The sequence below is a fragment of the Tachyglossus aculeatus genome, chromosome X1, assembly GCF_015852505.1.
Source record: "Tachyglossus aculeatus isolate mTacAcu1 chromosome X1, mTacAcu1.pri, whole genome shotgun sequence".
NCBI classification, from domain to species: Eukaryota; Metazoa; Chordata; class Mammalia; order Monotremata; family Tachyglossidae; genus Tachyglossus; species Tachyglossus aculeatus.
Window position 1 is genome coordinate 135140751 of NC_052101.1, and position 25693 is coordinate 135166443.

General features: G+C 51.0%; 1 protein-coding gene across 1 annotated transcript in view; it reads right to left on the bottom strand.

Moving 5' to 3' along the window:
- Positions 1–25693, bottom strand: part of SYN2 (synapsin II) — a 135728-nt gene that overhangs the window by 30448 nt on the left and 79587 nt on the right. Inside the window, exons 5-7 of the mRNA XM_038740617.1 lie at positions 15156–15245; positions 12977–13039; positions 11822–11964 (exon numbers count right to left, since the gene is read on the bottom strand). Of these exons, the coding sequence (XP_038596545.1) occupies positions 11822–11964; positions 12977–13039; positions 15156–15245 (296 nt within the window). The remainder of the gene's footprint in view (positions 1–11821; positions 11965–12976; positions 13040–15155; positions 15246–25693) is intronic.

Sequence of the window (25693 nt, forward strand, 5' to 3'; positions counted from 1 at the left end):
GTTCAACATCTGGTCCGTTTAGATGGAAGGAAGTGGCCTTGTTTGTTCACCTATCTTTCCCTCAGTGTCATCCTACAGGGTGAGCGAGCAGACACTAAAGCCTCTTCGCCCCTATGCAGGGTTGCTTAAACTTGCTCTGTCTCAAATCTAGAGTCTATGGGACACATTGGGGATGGACCCTTATTTTTTAAGCCCAGACTCTACATTTCCTTCAGTTCTCGTCAGCTGGGGCTCGATTCAATACGTTTGCACCCAAGGGTGGTGAAATTCTCTAGGAAGTATGTATATGTCTGTGGCTGCCCCTTTACATCCAGCATCCCTTTTTCCCGGGGTGGCCACCAACATACAGAAAGTCACCAGTCACCAGACTTGCACCTCAGGCCTGAGCCTTGACTCTGTCCCATTCCAGGCCCCAGTTCTATTTTGGTTCACCCATTAGAATCCAAGGAGTCCAGAGTAAAGGGTGCTAGGCCAGATGAGCCTATGAAAAGTTTCTATTTTAAAATCAAGATTAGCATAACCAACACTATAGATCCATCCCGCCAGAAATCTAAAGGTCCTTCTGCCTCCGAACACTTGTCTGTCAGAGTTGCATCTTGGCACAATTATCAGAGTGTCCCAGATGGAAAAGCCACCCAGATTTCCTGGAAAATCAAAGGCTTAGCATGGCCTGGAGAGATTTCATGGAACAATTCCAGTTAGAAATGACTAAAGCTTGTCCAATAAACATTTAGAGTTTTTCCTAAGGAAAATGCTATACAACTTAGAAATGAACATTTTACTCCTCACACCTTACTTAGGACAGTGAGATTTAGGAACCCTGTGAGGGTTGGGGGCTCACAGCTCCTTCCAACACTAGAAACAATGGAGAGGTGTTCACAGACTGGTGGAGAAGTTTGCCCGAAAGAATCCTGTAAGGCAAGCCACCCATTTTGAAGAGAGCAGCACCAACCTAGCATGTGCATGGACTTGGGGAGACCTTTGGGGAGACTCTTTTTGCTTGTCAATTTGTCTGGAAGACTGGGGAAAAATGCCCTTTTCCCAGACTCCCATTTATTAGCACATGCCTCACCGCACATTGCCAAAGGCAACAATGCCGACAGCAAAGCCTGATCCGATCCATGTGGGCGAGTGTGGCTGGTAGGCCAGTGCTACAAGGTTTGTTCCAAGCAGGGCTGGCCTCCATTTTACAGCTGAGCTCTTGGCATGCCGATCTCCATTAAGCTCTTCTCTACTCGGGGAGAGCCACTCCTCTCCTGATGGCTCCCCGCCATGCTGGTTTTGCCACTTGCTACTCGGGTATCCTTCCGTTGCCTGCTCTCCTCCCCGGGCCTGCCCAGTGGAGCCTTGTGGACGGGAGGGTGACTCCAGTGATGGTGGAGCTGACTGCACTCCCACCATGTAGAGTTTGGGTGTGGCCTCGATGGCGCTGGTGACCCTGTTCCAGGAGCCAGATGTGTCTTCTGAGGTTGGTCCAGGCCTTAGCCAGAGAGGAGTTGGGACACCACCAGAGCTTTCTGCCCCTTCAGCTTGGTATGAAGCTTGGTGCTCTGTCATCGCCACACCTCTGTCAATCTTCCAGAAGCCATGCTGGCCTTTTTCATTCTGTCTTTCATTCATTCATTCATTCGCATTTAATGAGTGCTTACTGCTTGGGAAGTACAATTCAGCAACAAATAGAGACAATCCCTGCCCACAACAGCTGTCTTCTACTTCCTTGTCTAGTAAGCACTTAACAAATGTCATCTGTGTACTGTTGTCAAGATAGAAAAATGTGGAGGAAGATCTTTGTGGGTAGGATTTCCCGGATGTCGGCTTGGGATGGAACCTTGGTTTTCTTCACGTTTATTCATATCTATTGTGCAGTGATTCAGCAAAGTGAGTCATCACCTCCTGGTGTCAGTGCCTCGACAGCCCACCACTGGCACAGAGCAGTTCCGGAATAACTGTCTCCAAGTCCAAGTCTTGGGACTGACAGTCCTGGTTTTCATGTTGAAGAGTTTCCCAGTGGATGGGAGGGGTATTTATTTGGACTCCAGCTTGAAGATGACTCGTTGCATTCTCAAGCTCGGGGGCCTGGAACGGGCTGAACGGGAGCCGCTGATCAGCATATAGTCCCACTTCTCTCCGACGGCACCAAGGAAAGGGCCGGGGGCTGGGCTCCTTCCACCCTGACTGCACCAGTTGTTCTGTAGTGGAGCAGTCTGGAGAGCTCAGTGGATCACGTGGGTTAGCCCAATTGGCTTTGCAATTCCCAGGGCCTGGATCTGTTGGCTGTTGACAGAGTCAGGGGATTCTGAGGTTAGAGAAATCCCCCGGTAAGATGAAGTCCTTGCTGTCGCTCCATGCACCTTTCTGGGATCCATCACCCTGCGAGGGAGAGGAGACTGATGCTGGGCTGAGTTTTGGTCCGAAGCCACTCTGTGATGCAGGAGGGCACCTGCTGGGCGACGTCCCTCAGGCAGCCAGTCTGGAAGGATCCTGGTGGGAGTTTTGCCAGCAATGGAGGCAGCAAGAGCCCCTGGAAATTTCTGCAGTTGGTTGGCTTGCTTGGTCTCTCTCTCTCTCTCTCTCTCTCTCTCTCTCTCTCTCTCTCTCTCTCTCTCTCTCATCCTCTCTCAGAAGCCAGTGATTTTGGCGGTGACTCTGAAGTCCGGCAGCCTTTCCTCAGGGTGTCATTCATTGAGGAAGAGCTGGTGCAGAGGTCTCCTACAGGTACCCAGGTCTCTGCAGGAATGTCACCCCATCCGGGGCTCTTCCTGGCCTGGACTGCAGGGGTGAGTCAGAGTGCTCGAGTCAGAGCAGCGTTCCCGCCTGGACATCTGGCTGGCCTCTCTCTAGACTCCAAACTTTCATCCTCTGACCAATGATGGAAGACCAGTCTAGGAGTTCAGAATGCATTCTTGCCGCTGGGGTAAGAAACCCCCTTGGGCCGTCGTGAGGGTGGTGCCATCTGAACTGTTCAGAGTGGCTTTGGTCCGGTGCCAGGGCAGATTTCTGAGTTCAAGCTGCATGTCCTGTTGCAGGTGTCCATTGGCCTCCACTTTTCTCTGATCCCAAGGAGCTGCAAGAGTGTCACATGCAAGAGGGGAAGCCTCTCCAGAAGGTGGTGTGGCTGGTTTCTGTCTCCATAAGCTGGCTATCATCAGATAAGTCCAGTCTCACTCAATGTCTTGATGTCAATTCTGATTCTGGTTGCAGGCTGCCCACAAGAAGTGTGTTTTGGGTGGGGGGGGGGGGGGCGGCGGTGCATGTGCATGCATATGAGTGTGTCTGGAGTAAGCAGTTTATCCTTTGTTTAAAAAGGAAAGGAGAAAAAGGACTTTGAATAGTTGCCCCCTGACCAGATAAGGCCACACATCTGGACACGAATGCCCAGACTAGTCTTGGTTCATGCTTAGAGCCTGGGGAAGGGCCTAGGAAGTCAGGATCTGGGAAGAGCCCGGAGCAGTGAGGGAGGTGATGATATAATAGCTCCTGGAGGATCCTGGGAAGAAAAGGCAAGAAGCCTTCTTCCTCAAGGACCCTGGCCCAGGAGCGAGGCCAGGAGTAGTGGTACAGGGCAGACAGGAGTGAGTGGCAGGTGTTTGCAGACTTCCAAGGTGAAACATGAAAGAGCCCAGGGGCAGATGCTGCAGGACTGGGGCTCTTGGGGGCCAGATTCAGGTGTGTGTGTGTGTGTGTGTGTGTGTGTGTGTGTGTGAGTGTGTGTGTGTGTGTGTGTGAGAGAGAGAGAGAGAGAGAGAGAGAGAGAGAGAGAGAGAGAGAGAGAGAGAGAGAGAGGGAGGGAGAGGGGAAGGGAGAGGGAGAGGCCCAGTTCTGCTCTGTAGGGGCAAAGGCCAGGGGCTAGTACCAGGTGCCATGTGACCAGGGCAGAGGGGCATAGTAGCAGTAGCACTGACAGTGGTTGTGGCAGAGAAGAATGAGAGGAATGTTATTTGCCAAGCGCCTGCTTTGAGCTGAAGACTGTATTCCGTGCTGGGCCAAATCCACCCTGGTTTCTGTCCTTCTGGGGGCTCCCAATCTTGGTGTGACAGGAGCAGACACTGAAGACAAGCGGCAGGCAGGGGGAGTCACTTCAATTACCAGCATCCATAGCCAAGGTGGCAGCCAGGGCAGGGATGAGAGAACAGCCCTCACAGGGGGCAGAATTGCAGAGAAGTGGCCCTTTTGCTGGAGTGGCCAAAACGGAGAGCTGGTGGCCCTCTCTCAGGGGCCACCTGCTTGTGAGGAGGGGTCCCTCTGTCAGAGAAGCCTTCATCCCCTTGCTGAAGCATGAGACCGGCCAGCCCTCATCTGGGACAGCTGCCCCCCCCGCCCCCAGACCCAAGTGCCGGGGATCGAGCCCGCTGGCTGGGGGAATAGGGGGCAGGGGGGAAGGGGAGGGAAGGTGCTTCCAGAGAAGTCTGTTCATGAGCAGCAGTTATGTTCTGTCTATTCCTGTCAGATGCTATCAGCCCCCATCCCTGCCACATCTTCTGAGAGCTCCAACAATGCTTTCCCGAGAGACTGTTGTTTCCTGCCTGGGGTCTGGCAGGGAGGCTAATGCTGAGACCAGAACACTAAACACCCCAAAGCAGGTGGCCTTGAGGACTCTTTCTGCTTTTAAAACATTAGAGCATTTGCTGCTCCCTCCCAGAGAGAGATGTGCAATGTCAACCCTACACAGCTATACTCAGTGGGAAGGGCATAGCCCCAGACTCCACTCTGCCCCCCAGCTCCCACTGTTGGACCAACTCCAACCCAGGGCCTACCCACCTGCCTGCCCTGGGACCTGATCTCGAGTGGCAGCGGTGAAGGGGAGAGGGCAATGGAGAAACTGCCTCAAATAGTCTGGACCGGTCATCACGTGACTACATATGGACGGGTACTGATGACAAAATTCACCCATCTGTGCGTATGTGACAGAAAAGATGACCGTGGAACCCACAACCCCAACCATGCTGTGCACACACAAAAAAACTGAGCTTTGTCGTGCTACCCTGTTGGTTGTTTCCAGTGACTTAGGCTGTTTCTGCTTTAGCTTTGTCTCTTGTTCCTGATGAAGCTTTAGCTCCAACAGATTGCAGGGTCCTGGGCTGTTTTATCTACAACTGACTCCTGGTTTTCAGCTGGGATGCAGTATTGTCTGAGGCTTTGTTTTCCTGGCTTCTTAAGCACTTCCTCTACCCTTCTGGCTTTCAGGTTCTCTACGGCAGCTTTCTGTAGATCATGGGCTCGGATTGGTAGACTGCCAATCAACGGAGAGGGCAACGTTCTTTCAAAACATCCAAAGGTCCTGAGGAAGGTTGGCTGGCGAATGGCAGAAAAGTAAATGAGACATTTCCCCAGAAGCCAAAGTGCTGTGACCCATGATCTTTCGGCACCACCACTGTAAGGGGTGTTCTTCGACTGAGCCAAGTCCCCCTGAGTTCTCTCGGTTGGAGTGGAGAAAGATCTTGCACCCTCTCTCTCTCTCTCTCTCTCTCCTCTCTCTCTCTCTCTCTTCTGCCTGTCTGTCTGTCTGTCTCCTGGAGTTGGTGGAGTGAGGAGGTTTTCAATGGCCTCTGGAAGGAGCTGGATCCACATTGGTAAGAAGTCCATATCCCCTAATTGAGCTGCTGAGAAGATTGATTGGAGAAGTGGGTATTGATGAAATATTTTGGAACTTAGTGTGTGTAAATCTTCATTTCAATGGCTTCTCTGATAAAAACGTTATGTATTAGCAGATGTGGATAACGGACTTCAGCAAGGTGTGGACGGCCTGCTGCCACTCATTCATCTACTGAGGCCTAGCCAGTGCAACTGTGTTGCGGTAAGCATAGCTTTGATGCCAGGATGCCGGGAGCCTGGCTACATTCCAGGACTTTTGTTGTTTGTGATCCTGTCCATCCAGTGATGCTGGTGGAACTGGCGGAGGAGCCAGACGTGGGGTTCAGGTCTCCCAGCCGGAGAGAAGATCGGTCAGTGCTCCAGCCCGGGAGTCCTCGAGTTTAATCTGGAACCCGATACCATGCTGCCGCTGCCGCTGCCACCACACTCCAGTGGACAGTCTCCCTGAGGGTGGGCTGGCCATCTTGATTAAGTTTTCTACGTCAGGTGTCATCACCCTGCGATTATCTGCCTGACCCCAAACTCTCACTTGCTTTGCCATGTCACTTTTCCTACTGCCTCCAGGACAGAGCCGGACCCCACAAACTCATGTGTCCAAAACTGAACTTATCCTCCTTCTGCCACAATGATAATAATAGTACTTGTTAAGCACTTACTATATGTCAAGTACTGTACTAAGCAATCAATCAATCAATCGTATTTATTGAGCGCTTACTGTGTGCAGAGCACTGTACTAAGTGCTTGGGAAGTACAAGTATAAACACTGGAGTAGAAACAAGTTACTCAGGTTGGATGCAGTCTCTGTCCCACAGGGAGATCCCAGTCTAAGTAGGAGGGAGAACAGGTACTAAATTTTACCATTTTACAGATGTGAAAACAGGCACAAAGAAGTTAAGTGATTTGCCCAAGGTCACACAGCAGGTAGAGCTAGGATTAGCACTCAAGTCCTCTAAATCCTAGGCCCATGCTCCTTCCACTAGGCCACTTTTCTTCCAAATCCTCTCCTCCTAACTTTCCCATCGCTCTTGAAAACACCACCATTCTCCTCATCTCTCAGCCATGCCACGATCTTTAATTTCTCCCTCTCTTTCAACCTGCAAATCCATTTAGTCAACAAATCCTGTCCGCTGTTCCTCCAGACACCTTCAGAATCCACTCCTTCCTCTCCACCCAACCTGTTCCCACTCTGGTCCGGGCATTTGTCCTAGCCCACCTCGCCTATTGTACTGAACTCCTCACTGACCTCCCTGCCTCCAGCCTCTCCCCTTCTTAGAAGCAGCATGGCTTAGTTGAAAGAACACAGGACTGGGAGTCTGGCACTTGCCTGCTGTGCCACACCTCTGCCACTTGCCTGTTGTGTGACCTTGGGTAAATCACTCAACTTCTCTGGGCCTCAGCTCCTCATCTGTTAAATAGGGAATAAATAGCTGTTCTCCCACCCCCTTAGTTGTGACAGCTTAAGTGCAGGGGTGGTAGTTGGAAGGAAATAACCTGAGAGAAGAAATATCAATCAATCAAGATTAACCAAGGGGGCAGGGGGACGGTTGTGGTGTCAACTGTACTGGGGAAGTTACGGGGAAGAAAGGATTTGGATGGGAAGATGAGGAGTTCACTTTTGGACATGTGGAGTTTGAGGTTTCAGTGGGACACCTATGCAGAAATGTCCTGGAGGCAGGAGAAGATGCAGAATTGCAGAAAAGGAGAGCAGCCCAGGGCTAGCAAGATAGATTTGGAGGTCATCCATGTAGAATTGAAGCTGTGGGAGTGAATGAGCTCCCAGGGGAGTGGATGTAGATGGAGAATAGAAGCAGATCCAGAACTGAGCCTTAGGGGACCTTAACAGTTAGGAGGTGGGAGGAAGAGGAGGAACTGGCCAAAAAAGTAGGAGGAGAATGAGGAGAGACATGTCAGAAATACCAAAGTTAAATAGTATTTCTGGGAGACGGGAGTGGTTCATGATGTCAAGACAACCCAGAGGTGGAAGGGGATTAGAACGGAGTTGAGTCTGCTGGATTTGGCAAGAAGGAGATCATTGTTGACCTTTGAGAAGGCAGTTTCCATAGAGTGAAGGAGGCTGAAACCAGATTGTAGAGGGTCAAGAAGAGAGTTGGGGGAGATGACGCAGAGGCAGGACACATAGACTAAGCCTTCGAGGAGTTTACATAGGAATGGTAGGAAGGAGGTGAGGCAATAGCTGCGTGGAGAAGTGGAATCCAGAGAGCACTTTGTTTAGAGAGGTGAGATGTGGGCGTGTTTGAAGCGCAGAGGGCAGCACTTAGAACAGTGCTTTGCACATAGTAAGTGCTTAATAAATGCCATCATTATTATTATTATGAAGAGTCATCCTTGTCTATAATTGCATCATTGACCAATGTGCTGCTTAGGTAACAGCTTTCTGCGACAGGTTTTAGGACAATGTTGCCAATCTTTGTTGTGTGTAGGGTTTGGCTGGTGTGGGCTGATACATTATATCAGTTTGCTTCATCATCATCATCATCATCATCATCAATCGTATTTATTGAGCGCTTACTATGTGCAGAGCACTGTACTAAGCGCTTGGGAAGTACAAATTTAGATTTATCATAAGTCTTTAGTACTGAGCTGATTGGGAGAAGCAGTTTTCAATCAATCCCTTATGTGTCTTCTTGGGCGTGAGACTCTAGGACACAGTCATGTGTGAACAGTAATTTTTGAATGACTGTTTCGAAGAATCTGGATGATGCTCCGAGACTGTGAGGTTGGAAGCATTTCCCGGAGGGGTGGCGGAATATTCTGACCCCTGCATCCGGGTCTCTCGTTGCATCCTCCTGCACAACTGTGGAGAATCACTTGAACAGCACCAGGCCCACCACCCCTCCCTGCTTTCCTCCATCGATGGTGGGGAAAAGATGGCACGGGTACCCTTGGCTCTGGCTCAGCCAGACATGCTGCAGTGTGGTAGTCAAAAATCATGTCTGCTGTGCCATGCTATGGTCTGAAGTCACTTTGCGCTCCTGAAAGCATTGGGTCAATGATCTTCAGTAGCCCACCCAGTAGTCTTCTGGCTAGGATGCTGCTGGTGATGGAAGGTAATGTGATGCCTCAATATTTGCCATGATCTCATCTTTCTTCTTGATGATGGTAATGATGGTGGTAGCACTTCTGAGGTTTTGTAGAATCTTCTCGGTGGTCCAGGTGACGAGGAGGAGCTCACGGGGGTGTTTCAGGTGGGCACCTCCTTCCCTCTGGGAGATCTTGCAGGTTTGCCATCAGGTCCTGGGGCTGTGTCGTTTTTTCCCCGGCTCCAATGGCTGCGGTGATGGCCTCGGGAGTTGGATCACGTGCCAGGTCTCCGTCCGTCGGAAGGATTCCTGGACTCGAAAAGGCGTCATCTCCCACGGCCAGAGGCGTGGGGGAGGGGAGCACGAAATGATGCGGGCACTGTCCCTCAGAGAGTCCTTCCCTTGAGCCCATGATGGGGCTGGAGCAGCCTCTCCCATCCAGGGGTCCTGCAGTGGCAGGTCCCAGGCCGGGGGATGTTTCAGGGGCGGCATGGAGGAGACACTCCCAGTTGGGTGGCAGTCTGCGGGGCCCTGGGCTTCTCCCACTCTGGCACCCACCACCCACCACACCCGCCCCTTAACTCGAGCCACCCGTCACGACACGGGCATCCGCAGGCCACGCTGCTGTCCCAGTCCTGGGTGGCCCCAAGGCCCCATAGGTGCAGTAGACGGTTTGCGGAAAGCAGACTTTTCGCCTCCGAGTCCCTCGTGTCCAGACAACCCTGGCGACGTGGGCTGGCCATGCCCGGAATCATGCCTGCTGCCTGGTAGAGAGCAGTGTGGAGAAACAGCTGCTGGCCGCTTATGCTGGGGGTTGGAGTTAAGGTTCCCCTTCTCACTGGGACTGCCTGACACTGCCCCAGAGTGCCTTGTGGGTGACTCCTTTCTCCAGGCGGTTTGGAGGCCACTTTTTGGTGCAGTGGTCATGAGGGCAATCATGAGTTTAGAAGGTGAGAGTGGGCGTCCCATCCAGCCAGCCTCTGCACTTCAATGCCTCCCCAAGGTCTCCATGCCACCTTCAGATGAAATGGATGAGATGGCGCCACCCCAGTCATGGGGGCAGCCAGGATGTTTTCTGTCAGCCTGGCAGGCAGGAGGCGGGGCTTGCAATTGTGAGATGGGGTTCAGCGCAGTCACTTGGTGAAGGTAGCCCACCGCTCTTGGGCCTGCTGATCCCAGGGGGCTCAACTGCTTTCTGTAGATGGAGGCCTCACTACCAACCAGAAGGGGTTCAGTACAAAAATGCCAGTTGCAGTGAGTGGAGGGGTGGAAGGGAAAAAGGTAAATATTTGGGCAGGGGAACCACACTTACCCCAGAATCCCCCTTTCCTGGGCCAAGCCAGTGGAAGGACCTGGAGGTTGAAGAAAAAAGCAAACATAAAGACAGGGATGCCTTGCCTTGCTTGCTGCCCTCCTGCTGCTTGGAACTGGGTCCGGCCCCCAAGGGGGCTGCGTGGCCCTTCTGGGCCCAGGCCCACCCATCCAGCCCCTCCTCCCCAGCAAGAACCCCCAGGCCAGCCCCAGGTAAACACAAAGACCTGGCTCACGCTTCTCCACGTGGCCCAGGAGGCTATGAACAGGGGAACCACACTTCCCCAGAAGCCCCCTTTACCTGGGGAGGAGAGATGAAGGGGAGACGGGGCAGAGGTCAGGGAGAGAGCCTGAACCAGCCAGTCCCAGTCCTCAGGTGGATACTCACTTCTCCATTATGGGGATGGGATGGAGGAGGAGGAGGAAGAAGAAGAGGAGGAGGAGGTGGGGTGGTGGTGGTGATGGCAACTGGGCCTGGAGCTTCTTCTCCACTTGCTCCTGCTGAACAGTTTGGCTGGCAGGGCCTTACTAGGCTGCCAGTGGACCCAGCCGGCTTTGTTTTCCCCATTGCAGATTCTTTCTTCCCCCCCGGGGTCTTGGGGGTCCTTGGAGTTCCTTGTCCCAGCTGCTCAAAGCCACAAGTCTCCCCACAGAGCCAAACCCTGGGCTTCCTCTTGGGCTCCCGTCTACCTGACAGACCACCTCCCTGAGCAGAGAGTTCAGTTATGGGGCGGGGCAGCTCTGGCTGGGGTTTATGTCACTCAAAATCCCAGTCACAGAGGTAATGATGGAGGGTCAGACAAGGTCAGGCCTAAGTTGGGCTGCATGGGCCTTGGGTCTGGGGGCAGGGGACTGAGGCTGAGGGTTGGGACCTGGGGAATGGGGCTGGGGTTAGTGCAAGGGTTGAGCCTGAGGGCTTGATTCCAATGCAACCCTATGTTCCCCGACCCCATTCAGCCACTGCAATTCAGCTGTGGGCAGTTTGGGGAATGAGCAAAATCCCATGGCTGAGAATCATCTGGGACTTTTTAAATTAAAAATCTTACTCGATGGGGCATCTTCCATATTCATTCATTCATTCATCCATTCACTTAACATTTATCAAGCGTCTACTGTGGGCTGAGCATTGTCCTAGGTGCTTGGAAGAGTACAATATCAGTAAGAGACATGGTCCCCGCCCTCGAGGAACTTACAATCTGATACCAGTTTCAGCAGTGTGTTCACTGCTGTGACACAGTCCAGTCTGGTTCTTGCACCCCATGGCATATTTTGAACTCAAACACAACTAACTCTTGATTATGCAGGACAGTAGCACAAGCCCAGAGAAGGGACAACAGCTGAGCATCCAAAAGTCCTTTTTTGTTCACAACTTCAACCTCCTTTCCCAGCTAACCTTTCACATAATTCAGTCAAAATGAGCAACACAACCTCTGGGTTTGAGTGGGGCAGAGGCCTGAAACCATCCCTGCCTTGGCCACACCTCCCTCTCCTTCCTTTCTTCCATCCCTCGTTCTCTCCCTCCTACCCTTCTTCCCTCCCTCCTTTTCAACCCCTCCCCCTGTCCCTCCTCTCCCCTCTGCTCATGCTGGAAGCAGTGATACACCTCTTCTCTCCCTTTCCCTAGCCAGGCCCCTGGGGCAGCCAGGGGAAGGCCAAAATCCAGGGAGGGGAAAAAAGAGGAGGGGAGGAAAGGGAGGGAAGGGGAAGCAAGCTGAGTGGTTGAAAGGGACTGGAGGAAAAGGATTCCCTCCCATCCTCTGAGGAGATGTTTTCCTTGCACTTTCTCCACCAAAGCCAAGGTTTCCTATTTATGAAGGAAACCCATCCGATCTCCCAAGATGTGGGCAAAGGCTTGGCGACTGGTGGCCCGTGCTCACATGTAAGCCTTGTAGTTGTTCCCTATCTTCTGGATGCGGACGTCATACTTGGAATCCACGAAAGGCTCGGTGGTGGCGTAGGTCTGCGTCAGGGCCACCACGCTGGCGATATCCTGGAAGTCATAGTGGTTGTCCACCTTCACCTGTCCCCACCACGGCAAGGATGGGAAGAGACAGCTTAGAGTTACACCAGCGCTAAAATACACAGAGTGCTGAAACCATCATTCAGCCACAAAAGTGTCTTTCCACTGACTTTCCCATTTCACCCTCACGCCCTCCTCTCACAAACCCATCACTCCCCCCACCCCTTAATTCCCAAGAAAACATGTGAACCCCATCTCCTCTTCAAGTCTACTGTCTGCTTCTCATTAAACCTCTGGAATTTACTGTAGCTCCATGCCTCGGGGGGGCGGGGGGGCAGTGAGAATTTTCACAGGTAGTTTGGCTCTCCCCTGTCTGGGGCAAGGTGAGGAATGTGGCGTTGTCTGAAACCAGGTCACTGGCCAGCCTAGGTCCTCTGCTGTGGTCATAAAGGGTTGCAGCCCCCTTGGGCAGTAGGGAGGAGAGAAGGAAGGAGGATGTGGAGAGGAAGGAGAAGGAGAGGGGCCAAGTACACTTGCTTGGCATGGGGTACTTATCCGGGGGTTGGACAGACTAAGCTCCCTCCTCTATTTGACTCTTTCAAGTGCTTAGTCCAGAGTCCTGCACACAGCAAGTGCTCAATAAATACCACTGATTGGTTTGGAAGGGTTTTCAAACATGCATGGTTGGGACAGATTGCCTGGCACGCTGCTTTGGTCTCAACTGCTCCAGTGGTCATGCCCGGCACATACAATAACAATGATTCTAGCACTGCCCTTCCAGGTGCCACTGGGCTTCATCTTAGGGACGGTCACACGCTGGCTAGGGAGGTGGCTTGAAGGGGCAGGGAGAAAGGGAGATGGGATCAGAACTGGGAGGAGAGAAGCAGGGAAAAGGACGGCAGTGGCAATGACTGCAAGAAGTAGCAGCACCTCCGAGCCTTGTGGGGCACCAGGAAGTTCCTCTCAGGGAGGGCTGAGGGAACAGCCAGGAAGTGGGGGGGACCCAACAGGATGATAAGAACATAGATTCCTGGGGTTGGTGATCCAGAGGCCACACAGTCAGTACTCTTACCTTCCCCATGCCCGAATGCGCGTGCCCGATCTTCACCACAACAGGGAAGGTTGGCAGAGTCAGCTAGTCAGAGAGAACAGAGGGAAATTTTTTAGCAAGCCCACATGGGCTAGCTAGCTCCTTCCAACGGAGGGTCCCCGAAGCTGCCACTCCCCGCAACCTGAATCCCAAAGCCCTACTCTGCTCCTGTTTCCCTCCAAGGACCCTAATCCTCTCCTGGACTTTGGGAGGGGGTGACTTCATCAATTAGGGATATCTGCAGCATTCTGGTTTCCTGATTTTCCACCCTAGGTGGCTTCAAGCATAGGGCCTTACTTCCAGTGGCACGTCCAAAAGCAGTGACCTTGGTTTTCCAACAAATCTCAGTCTGTAGATTGGAAAGCAGCCCCAAGGCACCAGTCATATAAGAACACGGTCCAGGGAGGTACAGGTGCGGGTAGCCCACTTTTTTTTCTCTCATCAGTGTTACTGGGATATCACCTGCATCTTACACCTCCAAACCACGACCCACCATGGGGCCGGAGAGATGGCTGCTCAGTGGCCACTGGGTGCAAGGGGATGGAGTGAGTAGCCTGGGCTCAGGCAGAGCACCCTGCTGGAGGGCACCCCAGACCTGGTGCCAACTCCTTTCAGCCACTGAGTAAATGTTGGGTCAGAGTTCCCCAAGCCTCCCTCCAAAGCCACTCATGAGGCCAGGAGCCACTAAGGCCCAAGAGTTCTGTTGGGGGTTCAGGGGAGGGCTGAGTGCTGCATATTTTGGGGTTGTGGTGTTTTGTTTCATCTCTCCTTACATATTTGTTGCCAGGCCACTCTTCCCATGCCCTCCTCCCCACAACCACCAACTATAGTTTTAGACTGTGAGCCCCTGAGGGTCAGGAACCATGACTGATTGCTACCTGTGTACTCTTTCCCAGCACTTAGGACAGTGCTCTGCACACAGAAATCACTTAACACATACTATTATTACTGCCCAGCAGAAGAGTGACCAAAGCGGAGGCCTACACTCAGTTTGCACTTTTGGTAACCTTGTTCAACTGATTGCTTGGGCCAGGCCAAAACCAGAGACAGTGGGTTGGTTCCCACATGTAGCTACTGCCAACTGCTCTCCTGACCTCCTTGAATCCCCAAGCATTCCTGAGAAGCAGGCAGGGGGAAGATATTATCTTCTGAAGCCCAGAAAATTTCAATGACTTATCCCAGGGCACCCAGCAGGCTGGGGCAGAACTGGACCCAAAACCTGGTTCTCCTGACTCCTAGGCAGCACGGTGTTCTGCCCACTAGGCCATGCTCCCTCCCCACTGCTGCCCACTGGACATTGGATATGGGAATTCAATCCCCTGTTTCCACGCAGAAGGACCGGGCTGACCTGGGATCCAGGGGTGTGGGTACATCGGGGGAATCTTTAGCAGGTGGGCAGGAAGCAGGGCAACAGCTCTAAGGCAGAGCTGCCATTTAAAGGTAGAGGTTTGGAGCCCCTGGATAGGTGCTGAGGGTGAAGAGTCCCAGCATCTCCCCGGGTGGTGGGGTGGACTCTGCCACTGGTGGTCACGGCCCAGAAGCACTGTGGGCTGGGCAGACAGGGTTGGAGAGTTGCCAATATTCAGTCCTTCTCCTACCCTGGGTCCCCAGTCTAAAGAGAGGGAAGGAGGACAGGTATGGGATCCCCATTTTACAGAGGAGGAAACTGATGTCCAGAGAAGTCAAGTGACTTGCCCAACATCACACAGCAGGCAGGTGGCAAAACAAGCATTAGAATCCAGGTCTCCCAGCTCCCAGGCTTGGGCTCTTTCCACCAGGCCACCCTGCTTCTCATGGATCTCTGCCTGAGCAGGGCAGAGCCTGTGGGCATACTGGTGATGATGGCTACCTTTGGGCTTGATGGTCATCTCTCGGGCATGGGGTGGAGACCTAATGGAACCACACTGTAGTGGGTTCCCCAGAAAGCTAAGCACCCTCCAGTCAGCTGTGCTGCCCCACGGCAGTCAAGCATGCTAGAAATGCCAGAGAAACATTGGGGATATTAGAAGGGGCAACCCTGATGATGAAAATGGAGGCCAGGCACCCTGGGTGCCCTATTGGACCCAGGATGGTTGAGGTGGAGGGGTGGGGGGGAAAAGCCTGGCAGGACCTGGCATGGCTTCCCTTGTGTTCCAAGCCAGGATCTCCCCAGAGCGCCTACCATTTCCTTGTGATTGGGATAAAACGTCTGCTCGATGAGCGGGAACTTCTCAGCCCCCAGTGTCTTGTAGATGGACACCAGTTGGGCAAACTGTAAGAAAGAAGGCAGAATATCCAACAGTGTTTAGAGGCTGCCCCAGTTGCCCAAAGCCCCAGTCGTGAGAGTCCCAGGGAGGTCAAGTGGGCAGGAGTGTGCGCGGAGCATGGGGAGTGTGGGTCCCCCCTGATCACTGCACTCCACACAAGTCCTCCAGACCAGCACACTCCCACTTCCTGGTGAGAAGCTCCCAGACCCTGCTAAAGGGCTCCAAGCACCAGCCCTGAGTGATTCCATGATCTAACCTGGACTCCGGGCTATGTAAGACCCCAGCTGAGCACTAGTTTTGGAAGAATCTGTGTCCCAGTAGGCACAGGGGCGAGTCAAAGCTGCACAAAGGCCTACATGCATCAGCCCCAACTACGTGTTGCAGGATTACTGATGGGATTCTCCCAAGCAGTTAGTATAGTGCTCGGCACACAGTAAGCGTTCAATAAATACAATTGAATGAATGAATGAAACCACTGAAAGGCACAGCTCCTGTAAACTTCCTCAGCTCAAGTAATGGCTTTTGTTAAGCATTGACTATGTACTAAGCGCTGGAGTAGATTCAAGATAATTTGACCAGATTTGCTCCCAGCCCTACCCCTGCCTGGCTAGGACTCAATCTAAGTGAGAGTTTTCAGACCTAAGGAACAAGGAGGATGATAAGAACAACAATTTAAACATTCCCAGATAACAATGCAAAAAGAAGTTAAACAAATGGTAGGTGGCGGGGGCAGGGGTTTATCCTAACTTTGTGCTACAGAAGAATGATCAATTAATTAATAGCATTCACTGAGCACTGACTCTGTGCAGAGCACACACCAAGTGTTCAGATCAGTATAACAGCAGTACAGTTTCCCAGAGAAATGGAAGTGCATTCTGACACCTGCATCCAGTCTCATGTTGCATCCTCCATTATGACTGTGGAAAATCAATTGAACAGGGCCAGGCCCACCACGCATTCCTGCTTTACTCCATTAGCAATGGGGAATTGATTGGACAGGGCAGCGATGCCCCAATGAGGTAGCCCGTGAAGCTTAATGAGCTTTTCAAGGCAGTCAATTGGCTAAGGAATATGCTGGTGGCATTGAATTCATTCATTCATTCATTCATTCAATCGTATTTATTGAGTGCTTACTGTGTGCAGAGCACTGTACTAAGCGTTTGGGAAGTACAAGTCGGCAACATATAGAGATGGTCCCTACCTAATAACGGGCTCACAGTCTAGGAGGGGGAGAGAGACAACAAAACAAAACATGTAGACAGGTGTCAAAATCGTCCAAACAAACAGAATTAAAGCTATATGCACACCATTAACAAAACAAATAGAATAGTAAATATGTACAAGTAAAATAGGGTAGTAAATCTGTACAAATATATATACAAGTGCTGTGGGGAGGGGAAGGAGGTAGGGTGGGGGGTTGGGGAGGAGGAGAGGAAAAAGGGGGCTCAGTCTGGGAAGGCCTCCTGGAGGAGGTGAGTTCTCAGTAGGGCTTTGAAGGGAGAAAGAGAGCAAGCTTGGCGGTTGTGTGGAGGGAGGGCATTCCGGGCCAGGGGAAGGACGTGGGCCAGGGGACGACAGCGGGACAGGCGAGAACGAGGCACAGTGAGGAGGTGAGTAGCAGAGGGTGCGGGCTGGGCTGTAGAAGGAGAGAAGGAGGTGAGGTAGGAGGGGGCAAGGTGATGGTGATCCTTGCAGCTGAGAGTGAGGTGTTTTTGCTTGATTCGTAGGTTGACAGGCAGCCACTGGAGATTTTTGAGGAGGGGAGTAACACGCCCAGAGCGTTTCTGCGCAGAGATGATCCGGGCAGCAGAGTGAAGTATAGACTGAAGTGGGGAGAGACAGGAGGATGGGAGATCAGAGAGGACGCTGATGCAGTAATCCAGTCGGGATAGGATGAGAGATTGAACCAGCAAGGTGGCAGTTTGGATGGAGAGGAAAGGGCGGATCTTGGCAATGTTGCGGAGGTGAGACCGGCAGGTTTTGGTGACAGATTGGATGTGTGGGGTGAACGAGAAAGCAGAGTCGAGGATGACACCAAGGTTGCGGGCTTGTTCATTCATTCATTCATTCATTCATTCAATCGTATTTATTGAGTACTTACTGTGTGCAGAGCACACAGTACTAAGCACTTGGGAAGTACAAGTTGGTAACATATAGAGACGGTCCCTACCCAATAGTGGGCTTACAATCTAGAAGGGGGAGACAGACAACAAAACAAGACATATTAACAAAATAAAATAAATTGAATAGTAAATATGTACAAGTAAAATAGAGTAATAAATCTGTACAGACATATATACAGGTGCTGTGGGGAGGGGACTGAGGTAGGGCGGGGGGGGATGGGGAGGGGGAGGAGGGTGAGAGGAAGGAGGGGGCTCAGTCTGGGAAGGCCTCCTGGAGGAGATTCATTCATTCAATCGTATTTATTGAGCACTTACTGTGTGCAGAGCATTGTACTAAGCGCTTGGGAAGTACAAGTTGGCAACATATAGAGATGGTCCCTACCCAACAGTGGGCTCACAGTCTAGAAGATGAGCTCTCAGTAGGGCTTTGAAGGGAGGAAGAGAGCTAGCTTGGTGGATATGTGGAGGGAGGGTATTCCAGGCCAGGGGGAGGACGTGGGCTGGGGGTCGATGGCGGGACAGGCGAGAACGAGGCACAGTGAGGAGGTTAGCGGCAGAGGAGCGGAGGGTGTGGGGTGGGCTGTAGGAGGAAAGAAGGGAGGTGAGGTAGGAGGGGGCGAGGTGATGGAGAGCCTTGAAGCCGAGAGTGAGGAGTTTTTGCCTGATGTGTAGGTTGATTGGTAGCCACTGGAGATTTTTGAGGAGGGGAGTAACATGCCCAGAGCGTTTCTGCACAAAGATGTTCCAGGCAGCAGCATGAAGTATAGATTGAAGTGGGGAGAGACCAGAGGATGGGAGATCAGAGAGGAGGCTGATGCAGTAATCCAGTCGGGATAGGTTGAGAGATCGAACCAGCAGGTAGCTTGTGAGACGGGAAGGATGGTAGTGCCATCTACAGTGATGGGAAAATCAGGGAGAGGGCAGAGTTTGGGAGGGAAGATAAGGAGTTCAGTCTTGGACATATTGAGTTTTAGATGGCAGGCAGACATCCATATGGAGATGTCCTGAAGGCAGAAGGAGATACGAGCCTGGAGGGAGGGAAAGAGAGCAGGGGCAGAGATGTAGATTTGGGATCTTGTGTATGGTCTTTGAAAACCACACAGCGGTCTCGGTGCTACTCCCTGCCCCTTTTCTGCATCTGCTGCACAGCAAAGATCCAGTCTGCTGCACCCCCTGTGATCTCAGGAGTGTTTGCTCAAAGTTACTCTTCAGTAGCCAATCCCAGAGTCCCCCGGCTATGATCTTGCTGGTAATGGAGAGTAATGAGATGTTTCCGTAACTGCCACAATCTGATTTTTCCCCTTTCTTCTTGAAGATGGTGATGATGGTGATGGTATCTCCTCCATGGTCTAGGTGTTGAGGAAGAGCTTCTATAGGTGCTTAAGCATGGTGTCTTTCTCTGCTTGGAGAGCTCAGGAGGTTTGCCATTGGATCCAGGTGCTTTAATAACAATAATATTGAAATTTGCCAAGCGTCGTGGTAGATACAAGATAATCAGGTTTGACCTAGTCCCTGCCCCACACTGGGCTCACCATCTAAGTAGGAGGGAGAACACATATTTAATCCCCATTTTACAGATGAGGAAACTGAGACATAGAGAAGTGATTTGCCCCAGGTTGCACAGCAGGCAAGTGGCAGAGCTGGGATTAGAACCCAGGTTGTCTGACTCCCAGGCTCCTGCTTTTCCCATTAGGCCAAGCTGCTTCTCACTTTGCCATTTTTCCTGGTTCTAAAGGCTGCAGTGACAGCCTCGAGAGTTGGGTCACATGCTAGGTCTCGGTCCACTGGAAGGATTCCTGGGCTCAGAAGGGCCCCATCTCCCACAGCCAGAGGTGTGGAGGATGGGAGCATGAAATGGCACGGGCGTCCGTCCCTCGGGGACTCCTTCCCTCATTGCCTATGATGGGGCTGGAGCCGCATACACCAGCCGCGTACATCCTTCAGGGGTCCCAGGGAGGCATGTACAGTAGTTGTAGTAGTAATAGTGGCAGTAAAAGTATTTATTGAGCCCCTAATGGTCTCAATGGCTACAACGCACTGTACTAATAATCATTAAAGATAAACAGAATAAAAAACCACTCCCTCTACCCCAAAATCAATGACTTTACATGCTAACAGGGGAAACAGGCTTAAAGACATTTACAAATAAAGCAATACAAATAAATTATTGAACATTCAGTTGAACATACATACACACACACACACACACACACAAAGTGATGTCGATGGGTACCTATAAATGCACAAATCCTAGAGATGACTGGTGAGATCATACAACTTGGAGATGTTGAGACCTAATCAATGAAGACTTGTTGGAAGAGGTGGAATTTTAGGAGGGCTTTGAACATAGGGAGAGCTATGGGGAAGCAGCATGGCTGAGTGGAAAGAGCATGGGCTTTGGAGTCAGAGGTCAGGGGTTCAAATCCCAGCTCTGCCAATTGTCAGCTGTGTGACTCTGGGTAAGTCATTTAACTTCTCTGGGCCTCAGTGACATCATCTGTAAAATGGGGGTTAAAACTGTGAGCCCTGCCGTGGGACAACCTGATCACCTTGTAACCTCCCCAGAGCTTAGAACAGTGCTTTGCACATAGTAAGCGCTTAACAAATACCATTATTATTATTATTAATAATGTATTTCCATGTTGGGAACAGCATGAGTGAAGAGAAATCCAGGAGAGTTGAGATCAAATTACAGTAAGAAGGTTGGCATGGGAAGAACCAAGAGACTTAGCTGGGGTGTCCTGAATGAAGAGAGCAGATATGCATGATGATGAAGAACTCTGGAGAAGCAGCATGGTGGTCTAGTGGAAAGATCCTGGGCCTGAGAGTCAAGGATTCTAATCGGGAAAAGCTCGTTGGCAGAGGTGGAATGTTGGGAGGGCTTTGAATGTGCCTCTAGTGGTTGCCCATTCCTCTCCACATCAAGCAGAACCTCCTTACCACTGGCTTTAAAGCACTCAATCACCTTGCCCCCTCCTAATAATAATAATAATGACATTTATTAAGTGCTTACTATGTGCAAAGCACTGTTCTAAGCGCTGGGGAGGTTACAAGGTGATCAGGTTGTCCCACGGGGGGCTCACAGTTTTAATCCCCATTTTACAGATGAGGTAACTGAGGCACAGAGAAGTTAAGTGACTTGCCCAGAGTCACACAGCTGACAATTGGTGGAGCCGGGGTTTGAACCCATGACCTCTGACTCCAAAGCCCGGGCTCTTTCCACTGAGCCACGCTGCTTCTCCTACCTTACCTCCCTCCTTTCCTACTAGACACACATTTCATTCCTCTAATGCCAACCTACTCACTGCACCTTGATCTCCTCTATCTCACTGCTGAACTCTAGCCCACATCCTGCCTCTGGGCTGGAACTCTCTCCCTCTTCATATGCGACAGACGATCACTCTCCCCACCTTCAAAATCTTATTAAGAGCACATCTCCTCCAAAAGGCCTTCCCCGACTAAGCCCTCATTTCCGCTTCTCCCACTCCCTTCTGTGTCACCCTTGCACTTGGATTTACACCCTTTATTCACCCCTCCCTCAGCCCCAAAGCACTTATGTACATATCCATCAACCAATCAATTAATTGTATTTATTGAGTGCTTACTGTGTGCAGAGTACTGTACTAAGTGCTTGGGAGAGTACGCTGTAGCAGAGTTGGTAGACAGATTTTCTGACCACAGTGAGCTCACAGTCTAGAGGGGGAGATAGACAATACATACACACACACATACATATATATAATAAATTATGGATGTGTACATAAGTATTGTAGGGCTGAGGGAGGGGTGAATAAAGGGCAACACGGAGGGAAGTAAGAAAAGAGGAAATGAGGTTAGTCAGGGAAGGCTTCTTTGAGGAAATGTACCTTCAATAAGGCTTTGATGGTGGAGAGAGTAATTTTCTGTCAGATATGAAAAGGGAGAGTGAGCCAGGCCAGAGAGGCAGGACATGGGCCAGAGGTCAGTGACAAGATAGACGTACAGTGAGTAGGTTGGCATTAGAGAAGGGGAAGCAGCATGGCATAGTGGATAAAGCATGGGCTGGGAGACGGACGGTCACAGGTTCTAATCTTGACTCTGTGACTCGTCTGCTTTGTGGCCTTGGGCAAGTAACAACTTCTCTGTATCTCAGTTACCTCATCTGTAAAATTGGGATTAAGATTGTGAGCTCCATGCAGGACGGGGACTGTGTCCGACCCAATTTGCATGTATCCACCCCAGCACCTAGAATGGTGCTTGGCACATAAGTGTACAGGCTGGGTTGTAATAGGAGAGCAGAGAGGTGAGGTAGGCAGGGGCCAGGTGATTGAGTGCTTTGAAGCCAATGGTAAGGAATTTCTGTTTGATGCAGAGGTTGATGGGCAACCACTGGAGGTTCTTGAGGAGTGGGGAAACATGGACTGAATATTTTTATAGAAAAATGTTCCAGGCAGCAGAGTGAAATGTGGACTGGAATGGGGAGAGACAGGAGGCAGGGAGGTCAGCAAGGAGGCTGCTACAGTAATCAAGGCAGGATAGGATAAGTGCCTGGAATAACTGTAAAATGGGGATTAAGACGGTGAACTCTATGTGGGACAGGGACTGTGTCCAACCCAATTATCTTTTATCTACCCCAGCTCTTAGAACAGTGCCTGGCACATAGTAAAAGCTAAACAAATACCATCATTATCATTAACATGATTATTATTAACGTTTGGGTGGAGAAGAAAGGGCAGATTTTAGTGATATTGTGAAGGTTGAACCAACAGGATTTACTCATAGATTTAATATGTGTGTTGAATGAGAGAGATAAGTCAAGGATATCGCCAAGGTTATGAGCTTGTGAGACAGGAAGGATAGTGTTGCTGTCTACAGTGATGGGAAAGTCAGGGAAAGGACAGGGTTTGACTAGGAAGATAAGGAGTTCTCTTTTGGACCTGTTAAGTTTGAGGTGTCAGCGGGACAACCAATTAGAGATGTCTTGAAGGCAGAAGGAAATGTGAGACTGCTGAGAGGCAGAGAAATCAGGGCTGGAGATGTAGATTTGGGAATCATTCACACAGAGGTGGTAGTTGAAGCCATGGAAGCGAATGAGTTCTCCAAGGGAGTGGGTGTAGACGGAGAAGGGGGTTCAGAACTGAGCCTTGAGGGACCCCCACAGTTAGAGGATGAGAGGCAGAGGAGGAGCCTGCGAAAGAGATTGAGAATGAGCAGCCAGAGAGGGAGGAGGAGAATTGAATTTATTTCTATTAATGTTTGTCTCTCCCTCTAGACTGTAAGCTCCTTGTGGGCAGGGAACATGTACTAAGTGCACTAAGTACAGTACTCTGTGCACAGTAAGCACTCAGTAAATAATGTTGATAGACTGCGTTCCAAAAAAGGGAAACAGTGTGAGTGAGGGGACAGGTTGGGAGAGTCGAGAATACAGTATGGCTAGAAAGTGGGAATGACAATTTTCCCGTGCAGTTGATGAAGTCAATCAGTCAACTGGTGGAGTGGGAGCCAGTACATTTGGGAGTTGAGAGAAGGGGGCTGGAGGACCAGGTAGCAGGGTTGGATGGAGAGAGCAGCCAGGAGATGTCCTCTTGAGATTTCTTCCTGACTTCACTTCCTGACTTCAATACGATTGATTGATTGATTCACTTTTAAAGGACATAACTGGGGGAGAACGCTTGGGAGGAGGTATGTCCGATGGAGTGTCCCATGGGAAATGACTGACGAGCCTCAGTCTGGTCCCAAAGATGTTGTGGTTTCAGACCTGCACAGAGGAATTGATGATGGCTCTGGTGGTTTGCCCAGTGCCACTTTTGCTCTTTCGCCCCTGCCCAACAGGTGCCCGCTGGGGCCTGGAGGGCCAGGACTCAGTAGATGGGCAGGGTTCCTGGAATAAGATTCATAATGCCCTTTAGGGGAGTTTTTCCAACTCCAGGATCACCAAGTTTTCCAGGCCACGAGGCTCATTGCCCTCCTTCTCTTGAGGGTTAACAGCAGGCACCCTTTCTGTACACGACAGAGAACCAAGTTTCCTGGGGACCTCAGCCACTGGCCAATTCTTCTTGGCACGAGCATCTCCCTGCCTCCCCCGACCTCCTACCGCCCAGTTCCAAATGAATGGGAAAGTGAGAAATCAGCTTCTGTGATTCTCCAACTGGGAGAATGCAGGTGAAGGGCTACTGCCGGTCACATGAGCCATCTCATAGTCTTTTCTTGGACTCAAATAAAGATAAAACACAATGTTCTTCAAAGCTTTCCTATATTAAACCTTTGTGCAGGAGCCATTCTCCAGAAAACAGCTGCCAGGATGTTCTTCCTGTTTTCTACTTCCAGGGCCAAAACCTGGAAGTAGTCCCCCAGGGAGGCAGGAAGCTCAAAGTCATGAGTGACAAGGACTCCTCAAGGTCACCTTGGCAGAGGAGCCACTGAGTGTGTCTCTCCTCTGGCATCAGACACCAGCATACTGAGAGAGAGATAGCGTGGCCCGCTGCCCACTTTCCCCAGGGCAGAAGCGAGTTTCCCCGAGGCGTCGGCACAGAAGCAGAGGAGCCGGTGAGGGAGAAGCTGGCTTCAGTTCTGTTGTTTTTCCAGGAACAGCCACTGCCATCGCTGCCACCTCCCCCCACCTTCCCATCAGCCACCATCACTGCTGCAGCCACCTCAGCTAAAATGGCTCCTTCGCAGAGGCTCCCGGCACAGCCACTCTGATTGGGGCCCTGTCATACCCAAAACCTCTGGCCCACTTGGGCAGGTCTGGCTGTGCCCTGCTCCACAGCCCCTGGGCACTGCCCCCACTAAGAATATGCCAACAGGAGCCCCACTGTTGTGCTCAGAGAAGAAGCAGATGGCCATGGTCTTCTCTCCCACTCCAATCCAGCCCACACACTTCACTCCCCTAACACCAACCTACTCACTGTCCCTCAATCTCATCTCTCTCGGCATCCATCCTTGCTCACTCCTTCCCTCCTGCCTGGAACTCCCTTCTGCTTCATATCCAACAGACGACCACTCTCCCCATCTTCAGAGTCGTACTAAAATCCCATCTCCTCCAAGATGCCTTCCCTGAGTGACCACTCCTCTGCCCCAGCTACAGTGTCACTGATGCACTTTGAACCCTGACCCTCTTCATCAACCAGCACTTAAGTATCAGTCAGCGCTCAGAACAGTGCTCTGCACATAGTAAGCGCTTAATAAATGCCATTAAAAATCAATTGTATTTATTGAGCACTTACTGTGTGCAGAGCACAGCACTAAGCACTTGGGAGATTACAACATAACAGAGTTGGTACATATCTTAAAACACCATTACTTCTCCCTACCTGTAATTTATTTGAGTACCTGTCTCCGCCACCAGACTTTGAGCTCCTTGAGGGCAGGGATTGATTAAGCTTCCTGGCACATAGTAAGCGCTTAACAAATGCCATATCATTATTATTATTATTGAGCCTACTAACTCTACATTTAGTACAGTGCTCTGCACAGAGTAAGCAAAGCACTCAGTAAACACCAGTGATTAATGGATGGTTAGTGTCTTACTCGCATTCCGGAGGGAGAAATGACAATCTCTCCTCTAGCTCAGCACTATTTCTAATAATAATGATGGCATTTGTTAAGCGTATACTATGTGCCAAGCACTTAGTACAGTGCTCTGCATCATCATCATCATCAATCGTATTTATTGAGCGCTTACTGTGTGCAGAGCACTGTACTAAGCGCTTGTGAAGTACAAGTTGGCAACATATAAAGACAGTCCCTACCCAACAGTCTAAAAGGGAGAGACAGAGAACAAAACCAAACAAACTAACAAAATAAAATAAATAGAGCCTTCTCTAAGTGGCTTAGAGAAGCAGTGTGGCTCAGTGGAAAAAGCACAGGCTTTGGAGTCAGGGGTCACGGGTTTGAATCCCAGCTCTGCCAATTGTCAGCTGGGTGACTTTGGGCAAGTCACTTCTCTGGGCCTCAGTTCCCTCATCTGGAAAATGGGGATTGAGACTGTGAGCCCCCCATGGGACAACCTGATCTCCTTGTAACCTCCCCAGCGCTTAGAACAGTGCTCTGCACATAGTAAGCGCTTAATAAATGTCATCATTATTACTATTAACAGGCCCGGTCCCAAGCCATACGCTCCCAGTGAGGCAACAGCGGGAGGATGTAAAAACAGCTATGACACCGGGGGACGGCCCGATCGAGTCACCGAGGGCACGGGGGAGGGAAAGGTGCCCCTTGGCCCACTTGGAGAGGGGGCACATGGAGGGATGGAGCCAACTCCTGCCCTCATCCTGTCACTCATATCCCCAGGCCCACCTGTAACTGACCGTGAACAATCAATGGAGATAACTCATTACTTTCGCAGAGCA